The sequence below is a fragment of the Planococcus citri genome, chromosome 2 (genome assembly GCF_950023065.1).
Source record: "Planococcus citri chromosome 2, ihPlaCitr1.1, whole genome shotgun sequence".
NCBI classification, from domain to species: domain Eukaryota; kingdom Metazoa; phylum Arthropoda; class Insecta; order Hemiptera; family Pseudococcidae; genus Planococcus; species Planococcus citri.
In genome coordinates, this window is record NC_088678.1 from 36,311,813 (window position 1) to 36,338,762 (window position 26,950).

At 35.2% G+C, this 26,950-nt stretch overlaps 1 protein-coding gene across 12 annotated transcripts in view; it reads right to left on the bottom strand.

Annotated features, from left to right (window-relative positions):
* The window catches only part of LOC135835594 (MAM domain-containing glycosylphosphatidylinositol anchor protein 1-like), a 378,701-nt gene that overhangs the window by 130,751 nt on the left and 221,000 nt on the right, over positions 1-26,950 (bottom strand). For all 12 annotated transcript variants that reach the window (XM_065349940.1, XM_065349939.1, XM_065349937.1 and 9 more), the window contains one exon: positions 18,397-18,556. In XM_065349940.1, the coding sequence (XP_065206012.1) occupies positions 18,397-18,556 (160 nt within the window). The remainder of the gene's footprint in view (positions 1-18,396; positions 18,557-26,950) is intronic.

Sequence of the window (26,950 nt, forward strand, 5' to 3'; positions counted from 1 at the left end):
ATTAGGTAGAATTTACAAACCTCATAGTAAAATTTACTAATCTCATAGTAAAAATCACTCAACGTGTGGTTCAATTCGTGATGAAAGTAAAAATTACTTTTCTGTATAGTATTTTTCCCCACAAAATTCAATGTAATTTTTACTATTTACGGATGGTAAATTTTTACTATTCTGTTCTGGTAAAAAATAAAATTGTATGATTGAATAAAAAGTACTGCACCAGGTGGTATTATCTGTTGCGATTGTAACGGTAATTTTTACTATTCACGGATAGTAAAGTTTCACTATTCTGCCCAAGTAAAAATTACTCAGTTATAAAAGTAATTTTTACTATTATTTCTAAGTAAATATCACGCATTGTGAGAGTAATTGAATACTTTTATGCAAGAAGGGCCTATACTTCTATGTGTCAAAATTGCGCGCATGCGCGCATCGTGATCGGCCATCCTTTGGCTACCTACTCACCAAGTATCAACTTCGTGCTGCCTTCCTACACCCTACAATGACATCACAAAATGTAACCGAACACGTTTTCATCCAGTATTAGTCCAGTCAAATTAGCTCATATGAGAACTCGACCTGGAATAAATATTGGGGGAAATTTTTTTTTATGCCAAAATGCTCAGGATGGTGTCCTAAATGACATACTAAAACTCACCCTAAATCCGCGTGGTGCTTCGCCCCCCCGACCCACATTTGTGCCCCCAAAATCAGTTTTTTGCCATTTTCTCCCCGCATTGCATTTTAGCAAAAAATATGTGGTTAGATAAAAGAATCTTCGTCAAATTTCCGATCTAATGATGTATCAACTTTCCTTGTATGTTCAAGGGAAGTGGAACTACAACCATTCAAAAAAGTGGGGGTTTCCTGAAAAATACATAAAGGATATAGGTGCCTAAGGGGGGTGAAATGGTCCCCGAAAGCGTTCGAGTTGATATCAGCATGGAAGGTGGGTACCATCGAGAAACTTGCGCGTGAAAAATTTCAGATCCACACCCCCTCCCTTTTTGGGGACCCCCCCTTTTCTGAAATTTCAATAACGCTTTTCTCAGCCCCATGTTGATTGATTTTGAAAATTTTTCTGGAAGTTATGTATATCCTTAGTAGGTATCCCCACAAAAATTCCTTTCATGAGATATTACAGTGCAAATGTGTGTACTTCACCTCCAGATAACCAAAATGCTGATTAATAATGAAATTTTCGAGTGTCAAACAGTTGTTTTATGCAAAAACGACACATAGGTTTGAGCTTTATGCAAAAAAGACACATAACTGGGGTGTGTATTTCTTGTCATTGCTCAACCTGAAATCAAGCTTTGGACTCGCCGTTTGCGGCATTTTATAGTCAAGGGATAGAAGAATCACTGGTAAAATTTTCAAAAATATTGGTCACAATTTACCCACTTTCGCGACGTTCTGAAACTTTAAATGCGTTTTTCTCGAAACTCACTTTTTCGGCATAGGTCCTTCTTGCATAAAAGTATTCAATTCTTTCTACATGGAAAACACGAATTACTGTGTCAATATTAATAGTCCGGCATATGACAATAGGAGTAATTGCACCCCCCCGCCCCGCCGATCCTCCGGGACAACTTTTTTCTTAAAGGGGACATCCTGAGGAACATTTTAAAGCAAACTTGCCAAAAAAAAGTTGGCCTTACTTACAAAATGGCGGCCATTTTGATTGACAGGTCAGCCGAAATCGCAGATTTTGCGTTTTAACATAGGACTTGCACGAACTTTTTCAAACTTTACAAAGGTAGATCGAAAGATCATGCAAAAATTTATCACCTGTCAAAATTTCAAGGTCTAAAGTGCGTTTTTCGATTTTGGTGAATTTTTGAAAATCGAATTTAGGCTAAAAATGAGGGAAAAAATCAAAATTTTACCAAATTGACCAAGAAAGCTGAAATTTGGGATATACCCTATTTTCGACATGCCAAATCGATTGGAAACGGTTTCAAGCCGTTTTGAGCAGTTCTGGAGCCTCCAGCAGATTTTTGAAACTTTGAATTTTCACAAAATTTCATCAAATAATGGATATGGAAAGCTGAAATTTACTCTACACTCCAATTTTAACACCCTCTCAAGACGACTTCAGGTGGGTTCAAGTAATTTTAGGGCCTCCAGCGACTTTTTTTGAAAATTACTGGAGCCTCCAGCAGATTTTTGAAACTTTAAATTTTCACAAAATTTCATCAAATGGAGATGTAAAGCTGAAATTTACTCTACACTCCAATTTTAACACCCTCTGAAGACGACTTCAGGTGGGTTCAAGTAATTTTAGGGCATCCAGCGACTTTTTTGAAAATTACTGGAACCTCCAGTAGATTTTTGGAACTTGAAATTTCCCCAACATTAAATTATCAAATGGAGTTGGCAAGCTGAAATTTACTTCGCAGATTACATGATGGTTTCAAATGGTTTTGAAATTTCAATTTTCCAAAAAAACGTCATACAACCTTTCAAAAAGTTGCTGGAGGCTCCAAAACGACTTGAAATTCACCAGCAGTCAACTTCGTAGCGCATTGAAATTAGTTTGCAGAATGGAATTTCGACTCTCCATCTTGGTTTGATAAAATTTTGGGGAAATTTCAATCTTCAAAAATCTACAGGAGGCTCCAGTAATTTTCAAAGCAGTCGTTGGAGGCTCTAAAATGACTGGAAATTCACCAGCAGTCAACTTCGTAGCGTATTGAAATTAGTTTGCAGAATGAATTTCGACTCTCCATCTTGGTTTGATAAAATTTTGAGGAAATTTCAAGTTTAAAAAATCTACTGGAGGCTCCAGTAATGTTAAAAAAAGTCGTTGGAGGCTGTAAAATGACTTGAAATCCACCAGAAGTCGTTTTCAGAGGGTGTTAAAATTGGAGTGTAGAGTAAATTTCAGCTTTCCATCTCTATTTGATGAAATTTTGTGAAAATTTAAAGTTTCAAAAATCTGCTGGAGGCTTCAGGAATTTTCAAACAGTTGCTGGAGGATCCAAAACGACTTGAAATTCACCTGCAGTACTTCGTAGAGTATTGAAATTAGTTTTTAGTATAAATTTTAGCTTTACAACTCCAATTTGATGGAATTTTGTGGGAATTTCGAGTTTCAAAAACCTGCTGGAGGCTCCAGAACTGCTCAAAACGGGTTGAAACCGTCTCCAATCGATTTGGCATGTCGAAAATAGGGTATATACCGAACTTCAGCTTTCTTGGTCAATTTGGTAAAATTTTGATTTTTTCTCTCACTTTTGGCCTAAATTCGATTTTCAAAAATTCACCAAAAATCGAAAAACGCACTTTAGACCTTGAAATTTTATACGATATCCCGGAAACACAGAAAATACACACACAAACATGTGAAAAAGCGCTATCCAATCAAACTGCACGCAATAAATAAACAGTAACGTGATAAATAGCACCACGCGTTTGCAAACAAATATATTCTTTTAACCCTCGTTTATTAATAGCGTGGTCATAGCCGAGTAGTTAAGTTAGGTAGTTAGGAGAACGTAAGGTACCAGGTTCGATTCCCCGTTAGGTCATTAGGTTAGGAAATTTTCGTAAGATATTAAAATTGCAAAAAATCCTCCACATCGAGCACTATTCAATGGTGCAAAAAAATTCAAATTAGCGTAACCCTTCCCCTTTATTTTAATTTTTTAAAATTTCATTTTGAAAATTGATATCATTGCTCCAAAGTAAAAATTACCTCACCACAAGTACTTTTTATTTCTCAAACAGTAAAAATTACCTCAAAACGAGCATTTTTTACTTCAACGCCTATTAATCTTTACACAATTGGTTCGAGTAATTTTTACTATTAAAATATAGTAAAAATTATTACGATAGAATAATTTTTACTTTTCAAATAGTAAAAATTACTTCAAGAGGAGTATTTTTTTCTTCACCACACATTAATTTTTACATTATTGGTTCGTGTTATTTTTACTATAATGGTACAGTAAAAGTCATTATGGAGGAATAATTTTTACCATGCTATCACATTAAAAATAATTTGTGTGACCAGTTGAAAGTACCAAGTTCTAAAATAAATTCTACTGTATTTTCGAATGGGATCCGGTTATTGTGCTAAAATAATAAAAATTACCTATACTTTTTTTTTTCCGTGTAGCATTATAGTACATAGGATGATGATGAAACACAACAGAGAAATCTATTACATAAATGCTGCTAATAATGTACTCCGGTTGTAAGAATTTTCAATACATTTGTTATACACGCTGTGTTGTGTATACATACTCGTCGTGTATACTATATAAACGCAGAGCAAGCAAGCAAGCCAACCAGCCACACCATCTCCCCCTTGTGATCGTACCAGTAACGTATCTAATAACCAGAATATATTCTCTCATTACCGTTCCCTGCACACACCACATGATCTGTCCGGACGCTTCCTCCGGCGCGTAATTTTGTTCGTTTATTTCCTCGTTTGAAAAACATTAGCTCTTCCCGTTCGCTAAATATCGTCGAATTACGTAAATTACCCCTTATTGAATCGTACAGCGCGAAAAAAATTATACATTCGTCGAAGCGTCAACAAAATATCTATATAGGTATGCAGCTACTCGCTCATTCCTATACATAGATGTGTAAAGTACACATACCTATTTGTGTAAACTATCGCATTGTTACACACGTTCAACCAGCGGTGAAAAAGTTTCACATTTGTTAACGCTATCAATTGTGTAAATAAATGAAAGCACGCGTTGAAAAAATTGGCGTCACTTGTACCGAGTTGAGCTGGTGAGAAATACACTTTGGTTCAAGGACAGGTAGCCCTGAATGGAAATTGGGAGGGGGGACTGGGAAGGGTGAAGGATTTAGACTGAATTCAACAGAGATTTTCGTTCTGAGTTGAAAGTCCACCAAAAAAATTTTAGGTTTGGAGGTGCCCCTAAAGGAAAGATAATATGGGTCCTCATTCCTCAAAAGAAAAGACGTTTTAGAACAAATCGTAGTTTTTTGCTCTATTGTTCTTACCCAACCTTTTCAGGTGATAAAAAGGTCCAGTTTCGAAAGATAGGTAGGTTAGGTACATAGCTGAGATTTTGCAGCAATGTAGGTCATCATCATCGAAATCGAAGACCTTTTTGGAGTTCTATTGATCGATTGAAAATTTGCGAATGCTTATTTTTGGATAAATTTGTGTTTTAAAAATAATAATTATGAGGGGGGGATTTTTGAATACTTATACTGGTGTTCATTTTTTTATCATTACAAATTTTCAAAAACTGAATTTAGCAAATTTTTATTGGCCATTTTTCTAATTTTTTGAAAATTGACAACAATGGTCAAAAAATTGGTACTGTATTAGAAAATTCCACCTCAGTTTCATAATTAATATCTTACGATACTGTGGCATAATTCATGAGAAATATTGAAATATGTACATATAAAATGTTCTTACAACACGAATTCATTCAAAAATAAGCCATCTGCAAATTTTCACCCGCTCGGCAGAACCCAAAAAGTGGTATTGGAATTTGCCGGAAATGGACTATAGGATCTTCTGGACCTGGACCATTTTTCCCAAAACAGATAAAGTAGAAGTTCGAGCAGAAAAAACTACGATTTTTTCGAGAATGCCTCCCTCCTTCTTCGAGGATCCATATCTTCTCTCTAGAGACACCTCCGGGGCTAAAAAAATTTCTGGGAGACTTTTAACTCATTGTCAGAATGAAGATTGAAGGTCTCCGCTTCATTTGGTCAAAATCGTATAACATTTTTTTCCCGTAGTCCAGGCCCTCTGTTGTTAGCAGCCCACACTTGGAAGGTTGAAACCCTTCAGACCATCTTCTCACTAATCGAGATGGGGCATAGTTATCAGAGAATTATCAGATCGTAGAGGCGACTCAACAAACAGATTTACCGCATGCGAACGACAATAACAAGCCATCAACTATTCGATGATTGCAAGATAGTTTTTGCATTTGCTTTCACCATATTGGTTGATGGTTGCATTGGTTGCTAAGTTTGCTTGCTTTCAAAATATCAACTTGAAGCTGATTTTTCATTTCTTGATCTTTTTTAAAAATAAATTTATAAAGTAGAATGTACCTAGACCTACCTATTACTATTATTATTTAAAATAAAGTCAAATAAATTTCTTGTAAATTAGAACATTCAACTGAATATGATTCGTTTGTACATGAATAAAAAAACATCAAAAATTAAATTCCAAATCAGTCCCTTTGAATTTGATAAACAGTAACTGCTGATTGCCTTTATGTCGAAATACTGTTTGTTGATTGGCTATAAACTGAAAATTCATAAAATTGCTAAGTATTTAAAAATTAAGTAGAAATTTCTGATGAATACAGTGCAAAGATTTACAATCATCACAGACGCAAAAAACTGCTAGTTACTTCTTCGAATTTGGCGCCAAAATAATTGACTTTATTGAAATGCTAATCGCTGATAAGCTATTTGTTAAAATACTGTTCGCTGATTGGCTATAAGTTGAATCTTTGTTTACGAAAAAGTGAATAAAACTTATAGGGCAAAACGCTCAGACATCACACAGTGTATAAATGGTTGCAAATCTTGATTCCCCTTACATTCTGTAGGGTTCAGATCCACTTCAGGATTTACAAATCACAGATCTTTCAGAGGGACCAGCACCATATATTACTCCAGCCAAGATTGCAGCAACATTAAAAACCATGAGCAACAGGAGTGCACCAGGACCTGACGGACTTGGATACAAATCAATAAAAGCACTGAATCGAATACATCCAGATACCATGGAACAACTATTCAATGCATGCCTACAGCTGGGATACTATCCAACAGCCCGGAAAACGGGCAGAGTTTCGTTTATTCCAAAGCCAGGCAAGGATCCAAACACCTTCGACGGATATCGGCCTCTAACTCTACTACCTACCATCGGTAAAGTGTACGAAAGATGCGTCAAGAACCAGCTCGAAGAACACCTTAACAGCCACATGCCAATTCACCCTCTACAGTTCGGTTTTCGTAAAGGAGTATCAACAGAGCACGCCATACTAGTGATTGTTCTGTCCACTTCGCACTTTGATAAGACCAGAACTTTCAAACCATCTCGAGGAACCCATTATTTTTATGGCTCAATATTGTAGAGAATTTTGTCCTCTTTCCAATGGTACTAAATTTTTTGAAATCCGCTAAAGTCTTCCTTGGAGAAATTGACTGAACGAGCTGAAAAAGGTATCCAATTTAACATATTGTTCTGTCCACTTTGCACTTTGAGGCAACAAAACTTTTAAACCATCTCGAGGACCCCATTATTTTATGGCTCAAAATTGTAGAGAATTTTGTCCTCTTTCCAATGGTACTAAATTTTTTGAAATCCACGATTCCACGAAAGTCTTCCCTGAAATTGACTTAACGAGCTGAAAAGGGTAGCCAATTTAAGTAATTTAGCATACTGTTCTGTCCACTTTGCACTTTGAGGCGGCAGAACTTTTAAACCATCTCGAGGACCCCATTATTTTATGGCTCAAAATTGTATAGAATTTTGTCCCCTTTTCAACGGTACTACATTTTTTGAAATCCGCAAAAGTCTTCCTTGAGAAAATTGACTTGACGAGCTTGAAAGTAGAAGTGAACAGCATTGTTTACAGCTAGACTTTGTAAGGTTTACCCTATATTCACACGGTGCATGTATGCAATCTGAAATACGCGTTTTGCCCTATAAACAGGTTATCATTGTACGATAGTACTGTCAGAAGGTAAGCTATCCCAACCATTTTAAATCACAGAATGACTTCACTTGACTGACACCTACGCTGTGATTGGATGATAGCGTCATCAATAAAATTTTTGGCCGTGAATTAGCATTATGATAAATAGGGAATTTAAAATCTGCAAAGAAATAAGGAAAACTCTTGTCAAATTCGGATTCTGCGCCGTCAAAAAATACCCCAAAATCAAACAAACTTTCCTCTTATTTCTTTATAGATTTCAAATTGTCCATTCAACGTGATGTTATAATTTACGGTCAAAAATGTTGTCAAAAGCACTTTCGAACAATTGTCGCTTTACCATTGACCAATCACTCCGCAGTTGCCCGTCAAGTGACGTCATTGTGACATTTCTTTGAAATCGTCTATTGATTTAAAAACTTTTTTTCCTTCTGGACTTTACGAAGATAAGGATGACTCTTATTTTCAAAGTTGAAATTGTATCAACCCTTATCCAGGATTCTTTTCGACTGAAAAATGAAAGCGAGAACTAGAAGAAAAACAGAAGAGAAGAGGTTTATATGTACATTCTTAAAATGCGGAAAATTGCTTTTTCAGTAATTCTTGAACACTGCGGCACTACACTGGCTTCCTCAATCCAAAAGCCAAAAGAGAAAAAATGCATTAAAAACGGACCTTAGAGAATAATTTTGATCTCACTGAGCTTCGATTTAAAAAAAAAAAAAAAAACTTGAAATGGATAATCTTGAAAACAGAAGGGACATTGGAGACCCACAGAAATACAGCAGAGATGAAGAATTGGAGAGAGATTTAAAATGTTCCAAAATTTGAGAAATCAATGGTTGACTTTCAGCTTCAGACGTAATTTCTAATTTGTGGCACCCCAGGAACGTTGGAAAAATCTGAGAGTGTTCAACCGCCCTTTCAAATCTCTCACGTAGGGTATCAGAAACTTGCCATCTATCAGTAACCACAACGTTGACAAAATCTACTAAAATGGCCGAGATTAAGAGCACCCCGTGAATCGTTATTTTAAATGTTTTCCCCATATCATCTGAAGCATGTCATTTCCAACATCAACTTCAGTATAACAGAATAAAACAATATTCAATACAACAATTATTTAGCAATCTGCCATAATTGTCTGCACATTCCTTAGCCCAGCAAGAAAAAATTTAAATCTCCACAAATCGATATCATTTCGCGACAGAACAGACAAATTCTCATACAGCCGATGCATTTCAGCAATGATAGCGTAGGCAGTGGAGGGAATAATACCGCATTCTATAATTCTTCCACGAGCATCGTTTACGTCGCTCGTAGATAGAAGTATACTACACGTACACATACTTACGAAACTCTATATCGCAATACACACAATATTACACAAGTAAACCGATGGAAAGTCCAGGTAAGGAGTTATAGCAGAGGGTCGTTCACTACACACCCAAGTATCCAGATCGTTAAGCGTTTCCGCCGGCCGGAAAAATAATCTTCGTTTTACACCCGAAAACTGGCCATGCAATCGAACCCATGTACTATGTACACTGCTGTTGCCCCCAGTCTCGCCTACAACAACAACACCAACCATTACCACAGGGCGAAATCCCTACCCGTCCCGAGCGTCACGGCGTCCAAAATAAAAACCCGGCCAAAGAATTAACTATCTAATGAATCACGAAGATAGTGCGTTAATAAAAACAACAACCGAAAGCAGGTAGTTGCAGCGAAACAGTATATAAGGCGAGGAAACGCGGTCCAATGGCTTTAGCACACACTTACACGGATACGATGTGCACATAGACAGACATAGCTATAAGCATCGTCTCTCTTACTCGGGTTACTCGTATATAGCCTTACGAGAAAGCAAAAACCTTCGCCAAGAATAAATTATAAAGACAGTAAGAAAAATAAAGGGAAACGGAGCATTATTTTCGTGTTGTTTTATACGGCAATGGCGGCGGTATACGGACGACTTTGGGCGATTCGTTCTCATGCATATAGTAAGTAAGTATACTAGACGATGCTGCGGAGAAAAACAGACAAAGACAGAACAACCATACTTTCCGTATATAAGTAAGAATTGCGCCGCCGTCTTGTAAAATATAGTATATCTCTCTACGTATGTATATATGCTATATGTGCACATGAATTTCACGAATTGCTTTTTCGAATGGCTAGCCAAATTTGATTTTTCTAACTATACGTACGAGTATATAGTACGAGAAATGGCTACGTCGCAGTGTCCTATACTTATACGTTGTCGATTTAATACGGTGTACGTATCGTTGTCGTCGTCGTTCTCGTTGTCTGACCATCTAACATTTCATATTCATAAAATATACATATTACACATACCCTTGTACCTAATTTGCCTACAAAATCAGCGGAACAAAGACGCCATCTAAAAAAAAAATGAATAAATAAAACGAATTTTCTCGTACAAAAAAACCATTTGAAATTATGAAAATGTTATTGGGCTTCGAAAAAAAAGGTGAAAAGAGTTCAAAAATGAGATTCCCCCGATTCATTTTGTATAAAAAATAGTCGCATGAGACGTGATTTGCGAAAAATTGTCGGAGGATTTCGTTCAAATGCTTAGTTCTTCATTTTAAATATGAAGTTACCCAATAAACAGACCATTATGTGCAATTTTTTTTGACATGCTTATTTCATTGTCGCACGCCATTAGATTGAAAAATACTGCGATAAATAGATATTACTGACTTCGAATCAACATTCTGCATTTTCATTGTGTACCGAGCCCTCTATGAATGAATCAGCGATAGATATTTTAAGAAAAAGTTATGATTTTAGCGCTCAAGCATCTACCCACCAACCTGTTTTGGATAAAAAGACTGAACTGTTTAAATACAGTACTTGAGATTTTTCGACGACCTCTCGAAATCCAAGACCACTTTTAGAGCTCCACTGAGCGGTTGAAAATTCACACATCGTTTATTTTTTGCTAAATTTGTGTTCGAAATGTATTTTTTTTCTTGAATTATTTATTAGTACAATCATGTTACTGTACCAAAACATCGAAGTAAAACATTGGGGAAGGAGATTTTCTTGGAATACAAAAGGTGCTAATTTTTTAGTTACCGTTGTCTGCCGATTCGAAAAAATTTAAAACAATGGTCAAAAAATTATTAAATTTTTTCAAGTTTTCAGAATTGACAATAACGATCAAAACTTCAACACCACTGTATTCCAAAATATTTCATCAGTTTCAAAAACAACATACACGATGTTTTGGCATCATTATCGGCCAATATGGGTAATATATTCAAGAAGAAAATATTTTCAAAATACGAATTCACCCAAAAATAATCAATCTGCAAATTATCAATCATCCAATAAAGCTGTAAAAAGTTCTTCGATTTCCACGTAAATGTCTAGATCGACGCAGAATCACAAATATATTATTTTTTGGAACTGAGCAATTTTTTCCAAAACAGGTGAAGGAAAGACTAAGCAAAAAATTTCCTCTCTTTGATGACAAATAATATGTATCTTCCCTACAGAGGACTGAAGATTTTAGAAACTGGTTCCCATACCGGACGATTATTAAAGTAATGATGAGAAATATTCGTAGAATACTCAAAACCGAATAACGTGTATTCAAACATGTAAAGAACAATCAAGGACGCATACGAAATCATTAACCACCTCTGCATCATTTCAGCTGTGAAAAAAAGGTAAGTAAAACATTTTCATTGTAATTTTTTTGAATTATCAAAATGGCAGCTTTCAATTTCCGAATTGAGCTTTCACTGTGAAATTTTGGTTTCAAATTCCTCAAATTTCACAACTTGATTTCGAATCTACTGGGCATTTTTTTTTTTTTTTTTTTTTTGAAACTCCGGAAACCGATTACTCCTAGTTCTGGTTTAATAACCAATTTCAATATAATGATCTTACGAAATCCGCTAATATGGGTGAAAAATATCAGCCCTCCTTCACGGTTGAAGCGACAATGACGGATGTTGTTTCACTGGACTACGAGTGAAAAATACATATAATTTAAAAATATAGAGCGAAATTGGAATACCAGACAATTTTGGTTCAAATTGTGACAAAATTAAAAGTTATGACGAATGAAGTCTCGTATTTACGGCAGAAAGATTATGCAATTCTATTAACACCTTTGAAATAAGATGGGTCGCACGCAGAATGGAGATATCATTGAAGGCGACATCATCCCTTTTTACTGAATGCTATTTTGATAAAAAATGGTTATTTTTTTATGTTGTGGTTCAAAATGAAATGGACATGCCCATCGATTTCCCTAAAATTTTCTTGTTCCGAAATGTGTTTTCAGTTTTCAAATTTGAATTATCAACAGAAAAATTGTTTGTTCTGAACTAATTTTTCGTCATTTTCAAACGACTTAAAAAAAATACGATTTTTTGATAAAGCAAAAGATTTGTAGCCCTAGACCCTAGGCTCATGCTATGTGTGAATTTGTCTCAGTGTGTCCAACGAATAAAACTGAAAAAAATGATGCTAATTTCATGATTACTCATAATTCAGATGCTGCAGAAATTGAAAGAAGGCTCCGAAAAACTAAGGAATATATTGCACCAAATCAAGAAAATGCAAAAAAATTCAACTGCTTCCACTTTTGGTGTGTCTGAAATTTCCAAAACTGTTACTGCTCTTGAAAATACATATTATATTATTACTTCCTTTAGCTTCTTTTATAAAAACAAAAATGATGAATTGTCTTCATCACTTCCTTCAATCAACTTCTTCCAAAAAAAACATACGGTGAATTGTCTTTAATTGAAAAACCAACACTACTTTCCTTCATCTGTTTCGCCAAGGACAGACGATGAATTATTAAAGAGGTGCCCCAGGACCACAGTACGAGCATTCATAAATAGCACGATGGATGCATCGTTTGAAAAAACGGAAATTATATGAATGGTTCAACGACTGGCCTTCATCAAAATTTTTATCGTGATTCACCGCGATGACATTCCAACAATTTTAATTCGTAATAGTAATTCTAATCGGCGTAATAGTAATAGTAATTATCGAGGCGGTGGCCAAGGTACCAACTAAGGCGCTTCCGGTAATAGTCGTAACTTTTCCGGTGGTGATCTCAGTCATCAGTGAAGCACAACGTTTTCGTTGCGCTAAATATAGTCTCCTCGGCAAATATTGTCCGAAACATGGTGACCACATTAAAAAACCGCCGAATCTTAATTCTAGGGCGATGATGGCTTTTGGTGAGGTTCAAGGAGACGTGAGAGATGGTCATCGTACCGTACGCAAAGGTGAAATTTTATTTGTCTTAGACAGTGGGGCCACCAATCACTTTGTAAAAAAACAGTGCTACCACAGATTACTGATTCCAAGACGGTTTTTACTTATATGTACTTATTAGTTATTTTTAAATTACATATTTTGCAAATTTCAATTTCTTACTGACAAGAATCATTGTTTCCCAAGTAGGTATCAGTTGAATACAATCTCTACTAAGAAAAATTTATTACAATACATACAATGAGGTATTTCACTAGTAAAAGTATTTTTTCACATTTACAATAGCCTACATTTCTTAAAGGACCAACAAAACGCCATTTATGCACATACTCGTACATTGCATCTTTGCAAACATACACCAAACATATTTCAATCAATGAAGCCAAAAAAAAAGAGACAATCCTCGACAAAGACGACACGAGAAACACGAATAAAAAAGCAGAGTAGGTACACGGAAAACTTGCGTAGGTACACAACATTGGCCGAACAAACGTTCCATAAACAACAAATGGGCTCGAGGCGAAGACGACGGGGGGCAAACTTTATGATTTTTGTAATTTATTATATTTAATCATCAAGGTACGCAAAGTACCCGCGAATATACGAAATTTAGAGCCAGTTTGTTTAGAGAACTTTTTGCAGTAAATTTTTTCGCTCTTTTTTTCTCGTTACGAGAGCGCTGCCGCTTCGTGCTACGTATTTATATGTAAATTAGATGACGATATTTCTCCGCTAGGCTTTTGAAATTCTCAAAAAATTGAACAACAGCGTAACGAGAGAGAAAACACCAGAGGCAGCGTGAAGCGGAGTGAAAAGGACAGAGTGAGGTGGAAAAAAGGAAACATCTATACGTTTATACTTTTAAGTTTAATGACATCAAAAAAAAAAGCAGAATACTCTCTACGTTTTGGCAGTTTGAAAACTTGAATGAGTAAAACGAGTCTTTTGGCCAGGCGGGAAAATGTCACGGACAATTGTTGACGCGATTTCACGGGTTTTCATATTTTTTTTTGCAATGGAACCAAGTAGGAAGGGAAGGATCGACATTTCGAACGAATAAAATATCGAAAAAATACACATCTGCCGCGGTATTATCAACGATTTGCAAATATGATAGATAAAATACAACAAAAATTTTGAAAATCGGTGAATTTTTTTTTTTGTTTTGACATTGAATGTCAATAAGGGCTTTAAACTCCAAACCCAAATTTTTCTTATCCATCTTCACCCACCTCGAATTTTTCAAATACCAAGAAAAAAAGAGCCAAAAACGTCCTTTTCCACTTCCTATAGCCTAAAAATCAGTAGTCGATATCTTTCAATCGCGTATGCTAACGTTCAATTATGCAACATAAATCTACGGATTATGAAGGTTCGTGCGTTGTAAAAACAGCGCAATTCAACTAAAATCCGATCTGCTGCCGCACTCGACGCTGCTGCTACCGCAATCAGATATGAGCCAATGGGTAACCCGGTTGGTGGCGGGCCTTTCAAGTATATAAAATGCGTGCTTACATAGGTAGCTATATACGAAAACAACCTCACGTACATTCTTTCGCGGCTATTATTAGATCCACAAATCAGCAAATCTAGATTAACAAAGTATTAACCCAGGTAAGAGTAAGGTTTTTTTCGTTATCGTTTTTTTCCTTTTTTTTTCTTTTGGCTCTCTCCATTACCTGCCAATGTGATACGTAGGCAAATGTTAGAAAGTTGTAGGAATATTTTTTTTTTTTGCCTTTCTTCTTCCTAGCTGGGTCTAAAATTTTACGTGCTGGAAAAGCTTCATTTATACCTACAATTTTGTATGGTTTCAACAAAATGCTAATCGTAGGCTACCTCGACGCTGATGATGTTTACTATATAAGTAGTTCGCAGCATAAATCGACCTCCGAACAGGATTTTGAAATCAATCAGAAGTTAGTCGTTGGGGTCCAAAATCATCATGATACAATTTTCACATAGCTAAATCACCCCCATCTGAGCCAAAGGTGTGAAATTGGCATTTTTTGAAAAAATTTCTATCCTTGGTTTCAGCCGAATTTTTCCAAATTTGGAGGGATCCAAGACACTACCAAAAATCATTCATGGATATTTTTCAAAAAAATTTCTGGCCTTCAAAAATAAAAAATAAAACAGATTTTTTCACCATTTTGACTGCCTAAAGTTACCAGTTCTGATCATTTTTTTTCTTACAATACAAGTCGCATCATTTTGAGAACCCCTGATCCCTTTTATCGGGTGACTTACGTTGAAAATTCATATTTGAAGCATACGTTTCCAAAACGCACTAAGTCCATTTTTAAGATTTTTGAGATATCAACGTCATCTATTATAAAATTGCTTCCCGAATGCAACGGTGTATCACGTTTTAAGAAAAAATGAATATTTCCATGAGAAACGAGGGATTGAAAACCATGGGTGTCATTTCTACGTTTCCAAAATGCACTAAGTCCATAAAAAAATAAATTCATGATGAAAAATTTTGTTATTTCAATGCGATCATGTTTGTATTTTACATTTTGGTGTCGACGAAAGAAGAATAGTTTTCTTTTTTGATTTTTTTAAATAAATTTTTCAACTAAATGGTTTTTTTATTGATTTTTTTTTCTTTTTCGTTAATTTAAGAGTAAATGAATCAACAAAGTAATCAGAATAAAGAGTATTATTATCAAAAAAATTAGTTACAACTCTGATCTTCTAGGACGAGAATAATACTTTTCCGAACGGCACTAACTATACTATCGTTTTCAGCGTTTTTCATTCGCCTAGAGATATATTACGTTTCCAAACGGCACTAAGTCCACAGGTTTGCAACATAACACGTGCTCTACTGCCGCACCAAAGTGAATTTTTTTTCCCTTCAAAATGGAGTTAGTATTGGAAAGGATATACAAAGCAATTTTGCTAGGGTAGAATGTGAAACCACGCGATGTACTAGTCTGACACAGTTTTTTGTGTTTATCTCAAAATCAAAAAAATGGACTTAGTGCGTTTTGGAAACGTATGCTTCATTTAGACTAATATCAGCTCGAACCCACAATTTCAGCAGAATTAGGACCCATTGATTTTTTCTGCCAATTTTTGAGACTATTTCCCAAATTTGAAAAAATAAACCCATCATTAGGTGGAAAAAATCAGAAATTTATAAATTTGCTGAAATTGCAATGTTCGATGTATTTTGCGTTGATCTTAGTCTAGGCATGAATTTATTTTACCGCTGAACGTAACCCGAAAAGAGAGTCGGGGTTTCCCAAAATAACACGATTCAATTTTTCACGTACCCCTTCGTGTAACTGTTTGAGTGTTTGGTGTGCGATCTCAGCGCAAGGAATCATTGGCATGTACTTCTTCGAAAATCACGACGCGAATGTAACCGTTAATTCCGCTCGTTATCTCGAAATGCTGAAAGGTTTTTTTTGCCGGCTTTGAGAAGAAGAAGATGTGTTGCCAGATCGTTTTTTCAGCAAATCTCTAGGACCCCCTACCTGACTCCCCCAGATTTTTTTGTGGGGATACCTCAAAAGTGTGGTATATGCCAGAAAAACCGAAGACCCTGGTAGAGTTAAAACAGTTCATCAGCGAAGAAATCGAGAAGATTGACTCCAATATGCTGGAACTAGTAGAAAAAAACTTTGTTTAAAGACTTCGCGATTATATCGAAAATTGTGGCAAGCATCTATCGTCCATTGTATTCAAAAAATGAAATGTTACGATATGGTATAATACATAAAATATGGCGTACTTTTATGAACATTTTGATGTATGTACTTTTTATTTTGCATGCTGTTCAACACTTATGCTCCAACCTGTATGAATTATAAAACACAAAAAAAATTTACGAATTCGGTACATTATTCAGGTTTATGGTGTAGTTTGGTGTATTTCATAATGCATTGCGAAGAAAAACAATGGGGGGGGGGGGGAATCGTGAAAAATTAGTTTTGTGCATATTTGGAAGTGTAAAGTAAACGAATTCGAGACCACTCGGAAATATTCCATTCAATAATACGGATTCGAGGATATATTCAGAAAAACCAGATCTTCTTGAAATGGACAATTTGCAGAAATGACCCAGCTCAGCGTTGCCAACTGATCTCTTGGAAAATCCCCATTTTCACCATTTTGAGAGAAAAAATTCCCTAAATTCATAAGAAAAATCCTTAATAAGGTAATATCAAAGTATAATATTGTCATTTGTCTGTCCAAATTTAATTGATAATTTTTTTATAATTTTAGTATTCAAGAATCAGTCTTAGGGCCATATTCATAGACGTTACTTAGGGATTACTTGGCTAAGTGATGAAATTTGAAGCAATTTTTCCAGGCGTGATTGAATTTTTGAAAAAATTTCTATTAATAAATTGAAATATTGAACTCTAAAGTATCGATTCATCAGTTTAAAAATATGAAATTTTTACTCGTTTATGAGAAAAATTGAATCAAAATTCACCACTTAGCTAAGTGATCCCTAAGTAAAAACCTGATCTTCAAGATACAAGTAAGACCGTTACATGCACAATGTTGTGTTGGCATAGACACACCATTTGATACTTAAGATTGGACAAATTGCATCTTGATAGGACGACATAGATTTTTCTAACATTTTTCACTTTTTACTATTTTTTATCAAGTTTTTATTATAAAAATGTGATAAAGAACAAAATTTTCCCAAAAATGTCAAAAATTCCCCGAATATGACAAATTCCCTAGGTAGGAAAAATCCCTTGACACGCAGGGTTGGCAACACTGAATTATTGTGTCAACTTTCGAAAAATGTATTTTCGTAAGCCATCGGCTCTTCGCTAATTGCAACCGAGTTTTTGCTATTTGCCAATCGCTTCACAAATAAGTAGATACCTGGACCTACTTTTTCACACGATTATTGATTTCATCTAATTCAAAAAAAATTTAAAGAAATTTCCATGAATGACCCTATTAAGTGTCTATGTAGCATCCCTACAAGTTTAAATAAAAATCCGTTGAAAACTACCAAAAATAGAAATTTTTAAAATTAACGTTGATTTTACGCAGTTTGGAGGGGTTAGGAGAAATTTAGCGATCTGAAAATCCTATCACGAGAGTTTTGCACCACAAGGACCAACTTTCACTGGTGAATTTCAAATCACCAGCAGATGGTCGATTCGACCATCTTGACTCGCCAATTTCCCAAACAGGGAAAATTTCCGTGATTTTCTCACTACACAATGAGATAGTCTAGTCTCCAATTTGCTTCACGTATAGATGAATAGATGAGAACCAGTTCATATTCTGTTCAAGCACAAATATGAAGGTAGATTTCCTATTCACACAATTATATGAGGTGCAATTCACCATAATTTTTTCCAAGCGCATCCCCTCCCCTTACCCTCCTCGCAAACGTGTTCCCGCTTTAATCTAGATGAAAATAAATTGCAAATTCACTTACACATAATCGTCAACGTGACAGGATTACTGACTCCTTTGCCTTCGGAATTGGTAGCCATACACGTGTAATTGCCCGCATTGTATTTGGTAACCTTTTGCAATACCAGGCTCGTATCAGTTATTAAAATACCGGCGGTTACATTTTGATGTATTTCTTCTTTCTAAAAAACATAAAAATAAGAAAAAAAAACTAAAGTCAACCATAAAATTCCACAATGACCGAGTCGTGAGGTAGACTTCATTTCCACCTCTTACTCTCTCTCTCAATGAGTTGTAGGTAATATAATACTTGACCATAAAAGTAAACGTCGCCGTCGTAATAATCATCACTTAGGAAATTTTCAATCGGTCATAATAAACTTTGAAACCCTTTCGTTCAGGTATATAGGTACTCGAATACCTGCTCGTACATTGTGTTAAAGGCCATAAGCGCGCGCGCTATGACTTTAATTAATGGATGACGATGGTTTAAAATACCACCCCAACAATGTACTAAAGAGAGCGATAACCGTCGATAACGTTTATTCTTTAAAATGCTAATTGCGGCCCATGTTAAAAAATATTACACACGTATACTCTGTCATTTCACGAAAAGGTGTAAATACTCGCGTACCTGCTCAAAGAGGCAAAAGCGAGTATAGCGAACGGCGTTTGATTTTTTAATGACCTTTTTTTTACGAGTACGTCCAGCCTGCTTGCCTTTGCTGCATACCTGGTATTTCGCAATTTCAAACATTGACGTACGCCTTACACGCAATTGGCTATACGTTTTAGGAAAAAAAAAATCCACACGACCAGATAGGTAATTGAATTGCATAATAGCTACAACAGACTATATTCATAATGTGTTTTTTTCAACCCTCGTTCGAGTTTCACACTATTACAATATTGTATGTTATCATCATTTATTAACTCTACAGGCAGGTATATTATATACTCGTACACTAGCTGTTAGCAGCACTGTCAGTTAAATCTTTCAGTTGCTATTATAGCAGTTTTTCCGCCGCATAGCATTACCCTACATAGTGGTCAATTTTCCATCAATTTTTACACTAATACCTTTATCGAAAGCGTTTAATGCGTGATTTAAAGATACGCGTGTTCTATATTTCAAAAAAAAAAGAAATAAAATGAAAAAAAAAACAGTAGGTAATACGTAATATAGCCAACTATATACGGTATACGTATTGCTACCAAAAGAGTAATATATTTTAGTATTACGCGTTGGGTTAATTTGGATTTTAAATCGCGTGAAAGTGGGCACCAAAATGAGACCTCTATATTACGACCAAGCAGCTAAGTACCATATCGTTTCGATGGTTGTATGTACGAATTAGGTAGGTAGCTTATTCGTGACACGCAAAAATTCTCTTTCCAGCCAGGCAGGCAGGTAGTAGTTTTTAATATAAAACATGCTAATTTTCAACTCTGCCAGTAGTTTAAAATCTCAATTTTAATACGAGCCTTCGAGTATGGCAAAACGTATAACGCGTTAATATATCCGAAAACTTCGTCCTTTTAGACCGCCTTTCTCACCTCCCCATTTCTTTCTTCTCGTAAGACTGAAATTTGGCTCAATGTACAATTAAATACCTACGTAAACAAAGGGATATTAAGACATTTGTCGAAAAAAAAACCGGTGAAAACATTACTTATAGCATTGGAAAGGTTCACGGTTTTTCTTTCCTCAATCTGAACCTTTTCATTACTGCTCAAAGTTAACGTCTAGTCATGAATACTGACCCTATACTTTAAACGCTTGTAATACAAAAACAAAATTTCAAAAACGTAAAAGTGAAACTTGATATTGTTGGAAAGTAGATGAAAAAAACTGCAATTTGACTGTACTTTGCTGCAACTTGCTGGTCAAGGGGCTTAACATAACGGGAATGGTACAATAAATAACAGAAGACCAATCTACGCTAAAAAACAAAAAACAAATGAACTGTAAATTTTTTTTTTAGGTACTAAAATATTAGTTTAGTAATTTAGTGATTTCGGAGCACAGAATTATTAGGCTAGATTTTAGTTTATTTCAAAAAAATTTTATCTCGACTTTTGGCTTACATGGGTTGTATTTTATTTGCCTTTCCCGTTTTGTTAAACTCCTTCTTCTGCCCTAATGTTGCAGGCATGTTGCGCAAGGTACAGTCGCATTGTAGCTTTTTCATCTATGTACTTTTCGAATATGTATACAGGCAAGTGCAACCACTTTTATTTTTTTTAAATTTGGTTTTTGTGCTACACGCGTTCAATGTTCATGACAGTATTTATGGCTAAGCTGCGTACATATATTTTTCCATCATTTTTTCCATTTTTTTTTGAAATCGAGTTATTGTTTTATTTGGAAGAAATTATTGAAAGTGTCTTCCGTAATGTTTCTTAAAAACCTTGCGATCAGCATTGAAAAAGAAATTACTCGAGGCTTTCATTCTGTTTACACTCATGCAGTTCTACCCTCGTAATAAATTTGAAATTTGAAATTTGAAAAGTATTTAATTAAGTAATTTTGTTAATGAGTAAGTATTTTTTTCTTCTTTGATTTAGATCTGAGTGTTCGCAATAATTCTTTTGAAGCGATCAGTGCACTATGGGCAGTGATTTATTTTATCGTGTTCATTAAAATATTTTCACTTTCAAAATTTCGTTTTATTTCATTATTGTACTTAGGTAATTTTAATCTTTGGCCTAATGGGAGCTTGCCGTAGCTGTGAGATGGTATTAATAACGTTGAAATCCATATACTGAGAAAAATTTTTATAGTAAGTATAAATTTCCATATAATTACAGCAAACTTGCTCTACGTTTTGGCATTAGACTAATTACTCGTATTATAAATGTAGTAATTTCTGTTGCAAATAGGTACGCAATACTACGCATCTACAAAAATGTCCGTCCAACATGACGTAATGTTACTCTCCCCCTCCTATAGGTATAACTTGACAAATGTGTTGTATTCTGTATTGATATGATGTTCATTTAGTATGCTTAATAAAGACTTCCGATTGAGTCGTTTCGTTATTAATAACTTATTCAATAATTTCGACTATAATGCCAAAACTGGAGCACGTTTACTAAAATTTGTACACACTTAGTAACTTATACTATACCTACATTTTTCTGATTTTTCTCAGCGTAGAACAAAGTTTCTCGCAAAAATACGAACATCTAAAACCAGTACAAGACGCGCCTTCACAATCAGTGTATGCCCCTATCAAACATACATTTTAAAAAAAAATGAAAAACGGTCCCCTTCCAGTCTCCGCAACAGTATTTTTTCAAAATTTACATTCAAAAATAACACATCCGGTCGAAAGTGGATTGATAATTTCAGAAAGCGTCATCCAGAAATCACTGAAAAAAATCACGAGTTCGTTCATCAAGGCAGAGCTATAGGGTTAGTGAACACAACATCAGAGGGTCAATTACTCTTCAGAGTATTTCGGCTATGATAAAAATAATGTAATGTCAAATCCGTCATGAAATCAGGAAAATTTCTACTGATTGAACGATGCGGATTCAGCGCGAGATTTGCATGTCGGCTGCCGTCATGCCACGAGCATTTTTCGAGAATATCATTGCGAAATAAACATGAAGATAAAAAAGAAGATAACGGGATTCACTTTACGAGCCAAAAATGGATAGAAGAGGTATCACTAATGTAATCGACTAGATGTACACTTTGATATTCAATTGTTTTACCATGTAATAAACTGATCAGTCAAATAAAATAGTTTATTGCGTAATGAGAGTCCTATGGTGAAAGTCCGCCACAGAAAAAATATCGCTGAATTCACGGAGGTGTTTGCACTTCCTACAGCGAATACTATTAGCAGACGAAATGTTCCACTGAAAGTAAAAGTATTCACATCTGAACAAATGAATGATTTCATCGAGCATGCAGTTGCACCCGATATGGATTAGGTTGATACTCCTAAAAAGATATGTATCCAAATGTTAAATTCAATCCAAGATCCAGCCAGTAAATTTTATTTTGTAGTGTTCATTAAAGTATCATCTCTGCAATAAACACTCACAGATTGCAAAACGGTTTTTGCAAGGGTTTTTGTTCATTGTTTATTGGCAGCTTTTAAATTTGTTCTTCTAGTGTTCAAAGTACGTATTATTTCTTGACATACTATGCACTAGTGCCCATTTTTCAATTGAATCACTCAATGAAAGATACTCATTTGATTTCTCCCTACAGCTCTTCATAAAATTAAAATTCGAAAAACTGAAGAAAAACAAGCCATCAGCTATTCGCTGATTGCAAAAGGGTTTTTACTTTTTGTTAGGTGTTTTTTAGTTTTTTTTTTTTTTTTTTTTTCGTAATTTTGATTAGAGTCAAAAGCAAAAAATTTACAGAGTATTGATTTGCAAAAAAAAACTGAATAAATAAAACTTCTGGCTTTAGCTAGCTTTCAAGTTTTAGCTTTCAAACCCCCCAAACTTCCTTAGCTTAGCTTTCAGCTTTAAGCTTTCAATCCCTGTAACAATCACATCAGCTTTTTTTTAAATACCTATTTTTCAAGTGTAGGTATTTTATTTTCTATTTGGGTAATTGCCAATTGGGTTTTTACATTTTTCAACATTCAAGTTATTTATTAATTGAAAAATTATTCGGTATTCAACATAAAACATGTTGAATGAAAAATCATTGATGAAAAAATAAAAATTCATTAAAAATAATAAATTAATAATAATTCCAAATCCAAATTATAAAATCCTCATCTGATATTCTGGCTATGATAATATTGATAAATAATTATCTTCCATTGCGTTAACGGAAAAAAAGCGAACACTTAGTCGATAATTAGCATAATTAGAAAAAAAATAAAGATCACACATTTCGTCACTTCATTTATTCAATTCATTTTATTTCATATTAGGCGAAATGTCGCGTATACGCGCCGATGATGTTACATAGACTCTATGCACTCTCCTATCCAAATCACAGAATTGGTCTCTCCGAAATACTACATATTCACTGATTGGCTAAAAGTTGAAAAATTAAAATCAACTAGCAGTAACACCCGTCGCTAGCGACGGGCAAACAATGATCAATTTGACCTTTATTTTATTTTTTTCAATTTTCATTTTCAAAAAATGCCAATTTTTAAAACATTTTCTATCTCAAAAATTTAAATTCCACAAATTTTTGAGATAATATAATTATTTTTTTTAGATAACTTTAGATCTTCAAACCAATATTGTACCCCCTATCTTCATTGACCCCTAAAATGATGTTGGCTCTTACATGGAGCCCCTAAAAATTTTGGAAAAATAAAAATATATACATAAAAAACTGTTACCCTATCTATAGAAATTTTTTGAAAATTTTTCATTTTTTGGTCCTTTAAAGACTTTAAACGATGTTGGTCCCCTTGTACAACTGCAAAACCCGTTAAGTTGAAAAATGAAAAATATCATTAAAAAAATGAAAAATTTGGTTTCTCCTTTCTAGAGTCTAGGGGTACAAAATATTTGAAAATATTTCCCTTCCTCTCTGATTCTTTTTTCAAGAAAAATGTTTCCTCAGTCCCCCAACAATGTTGGCCACCTACATTTTATAGAGATCCTCCAAGTCCTAAGTCCTAGGTTGGAAAAAAAGTGATAGTAAAGTCTCATGTGCGAGGAAAGTTTCAAGTAGGTAGGTAATGGATATTTTTTTGCTTCAAAGCTCAAAATAAAATCTCATTGATAGGGATTCAAAACGATTTTTCTCAAGTTCTTGAGATTCAGATAAAATATTGTAAAATAGTAAAACATTGTGTTTCTTAGGGTACATTTCCCCCTACCCACCCATTTTGAGAGGGGCGGTAAAAAGCACCTAGAAGGATAGTGCTAGGTTAGTGCTGGTTAGTGCACGCATCCCCGACGTTAGTGCACGCCCCCTTCACCCCCATTTTTTAAAAAATATGTGGGGGGGGGGGGTACAGGGAAACGTGGTACCCCCCCCATTCACGGAAGGGGGTTAAAAACCACCTAGAACGTTCTAGAACGTTAGTGCTAGGTTAGTGCTGGTTAGTGCACGCATCCTCGACGTTAGTGCACGCCCCCTTCACCCCCATTTTTTAAAAAACATGTGGGGGGGTACAGGGAAACGTGGTACCCACCCATTCACGGAAGGGGGTTAAAAACCACCTAGAAGGTTAGTGCTAGGTTAGTGCTGGATAGTGCACGCATTCCCGACGTTAGTGCACGCCCCCTTCACCCCCATTTTTTAAAAAATATGTGGGGGGTACGGAGAAATGATTTACGAAAAAAGGGGAAGAACGTCGTTGAAATGGTTAAAACCTACATAGTTCGACTCAGTTTCGTTAGTGCTGGTTAGTGCACACACCTACACAATCACTCCTCCCCCCCTCCTCTAACTTCCCCTCACCCTCACTATTACACGAAATGTTGGCATCTGGAAAAATGTGTGCTGTGTAAATATCGATGCTTCATTGTCTGTAAAACCACATATGTACTTACGAAGAGGTATACCATAAGTTTCAATCAGTACAGATTCAATTTTGACTTCTTTATTACAGATACCCTATAAGAGGGCTAAAATTATTTTTTCGGCAAAAAGTTCAACTGGGATATTCTGAAACATCACTCAAAAAAAATTTTCCACCATTCCCGTACGTACCTACCTACTCGACAACTCATTTTTTGAAATAAGTTCAAAACCAGATTTTTTACCAGAGACTAAGAGAGAGGAAACATTAAAAAAAAAAAAGTTCAATTTGGAAAGGTCATGCATCATTCAACCACTAAAAACAGTAGAAAATTAAACAACTTCTTGAAAATCCCATTTCGAGCCAATGGGCAGTGGGCGCGCACCCCCCACCCCCCACCCTCCCTTATGGGGCGAATAAATTGACAATATGAGTATCGTTTTCATATGAATTGAACCTGCTAAACACGAATATGAAATTGGATTTGTAGTTGCATCCCCCTAAGGAGTTTCTTCGAATGTAGCTTTTATAGAAGGGTTAAAAATGACTTCATATTCGTGTTCAGTGGGATTCTTCGCAAATATTTTGCATTAATGATGCCAAATACACTAAATGAAAGAATCATTGGGTGGGTCCCCTGAAATGGCTCCCCCACTCATGACATGAAACTGAATGAAACCCACATAGATTGATTGTCCACGTTAGCGCAGGTTAGTGAAGCTGCGTATTTCTGACGTTAGTGCAGCCACCCTCTCACTTTTTTGAAAAAAAAATGTGGGGTGAATCATGAGGAATGATTTACGAAATACGTGTAAAAAATTATTGAAGCATCCAATTAGTTCGATTCATTTTTATTAGTGTTGGTTATAGAGCTTAGCGCACGCAATTACACAATTATTCCTCCTTCCTCTGAACCTCTCCCTCTCCCAATCATCAACTAGTTTATTTGCAGCCCAGTTACTATGTACATGAAAAATTTACCTACCAACACTGTCCCAACCTTGGTTCTACCTATAATTAGAGATGATGAATTTCCAGACAGTTAAATGTATTATGGAATCCTGCAAAAAATTTTCAGAAAGTTTCTGAAAATTTCTATTTCTTTAAATTATGAGGTACGCCATATTTACTTACCCATTTAAAAAAAAAAGTCAGTTTGAAAATGTAATTTATCAACAACCTACAACTAATACTTTCTTTTTTTGAAATTTTCCTTTATTTTAAACAATTTTATGTGTACCTACCTACCTACCAATTTATCTACCTACCCATTTTGCAGAAATTAAACGTTTCTTCATTTTTTTTTACAATTTTCTCATCAATTACAACTCAGTGGAGTCGTTTGCAAATATTTCGCATTAACGATGGCAAAATTTTGAAGGATAGGTATCATTCTCAAAACCGAGGGAATATTTTGGAACGAAACGGTGCCAAAGCTTCTGATTTTAAAAATTCGAGAAAATTTGCCAAAAATTAAGGAATTTTTTCAATTTTTCAAAGTTGGCAATAATCACAAAAGCATTGGACACACGTGCGTTCCAAAATATTTCTTCAGTCTTCTGAATGATATCTTTCAGTATATCCACAAATAATATGAAGTCATTTTTAACCCTTCTATAAAAGCTACATTCGAAGAAACTCCTTAGGGGGATGCAACTACAAATCCAATTTCATATTCGTGTTTAGCGGGTTCAATTCATATGAAAACGATACGCATATTGTCAATTTATTCGCCCCATAAGGGCGGGCGGGAGGGGGAAGGGTGCGCGCCCACTGCCCATTGGCTCGAAATGGGATTTTCAAGAAGTTGTTTAATTTTCTACTGTTTTTAGTGGTTGAATGATGCATGAACTTTCCAAATTGAACTTTTTTTTTTTTAAATGTTTTCTCTCTCTTAGTCTCTGGTAAAAAATCTAGTTTTGAACTTATTTCAAAAAATGAGTTGTCGAGTAGGTAGGTACGTACGGGAATGGTGGAAATTTTTTTTTGAGTGATGTTTCAGAATATCCCAGTTGAACTTTTTGCCGAAAAAATAATTTTAGCCCTCTTATAGGGTATCTGTAATAAAGAAGTCAAAATTGAATCTGTACTGATTGAAACTTATGGTAT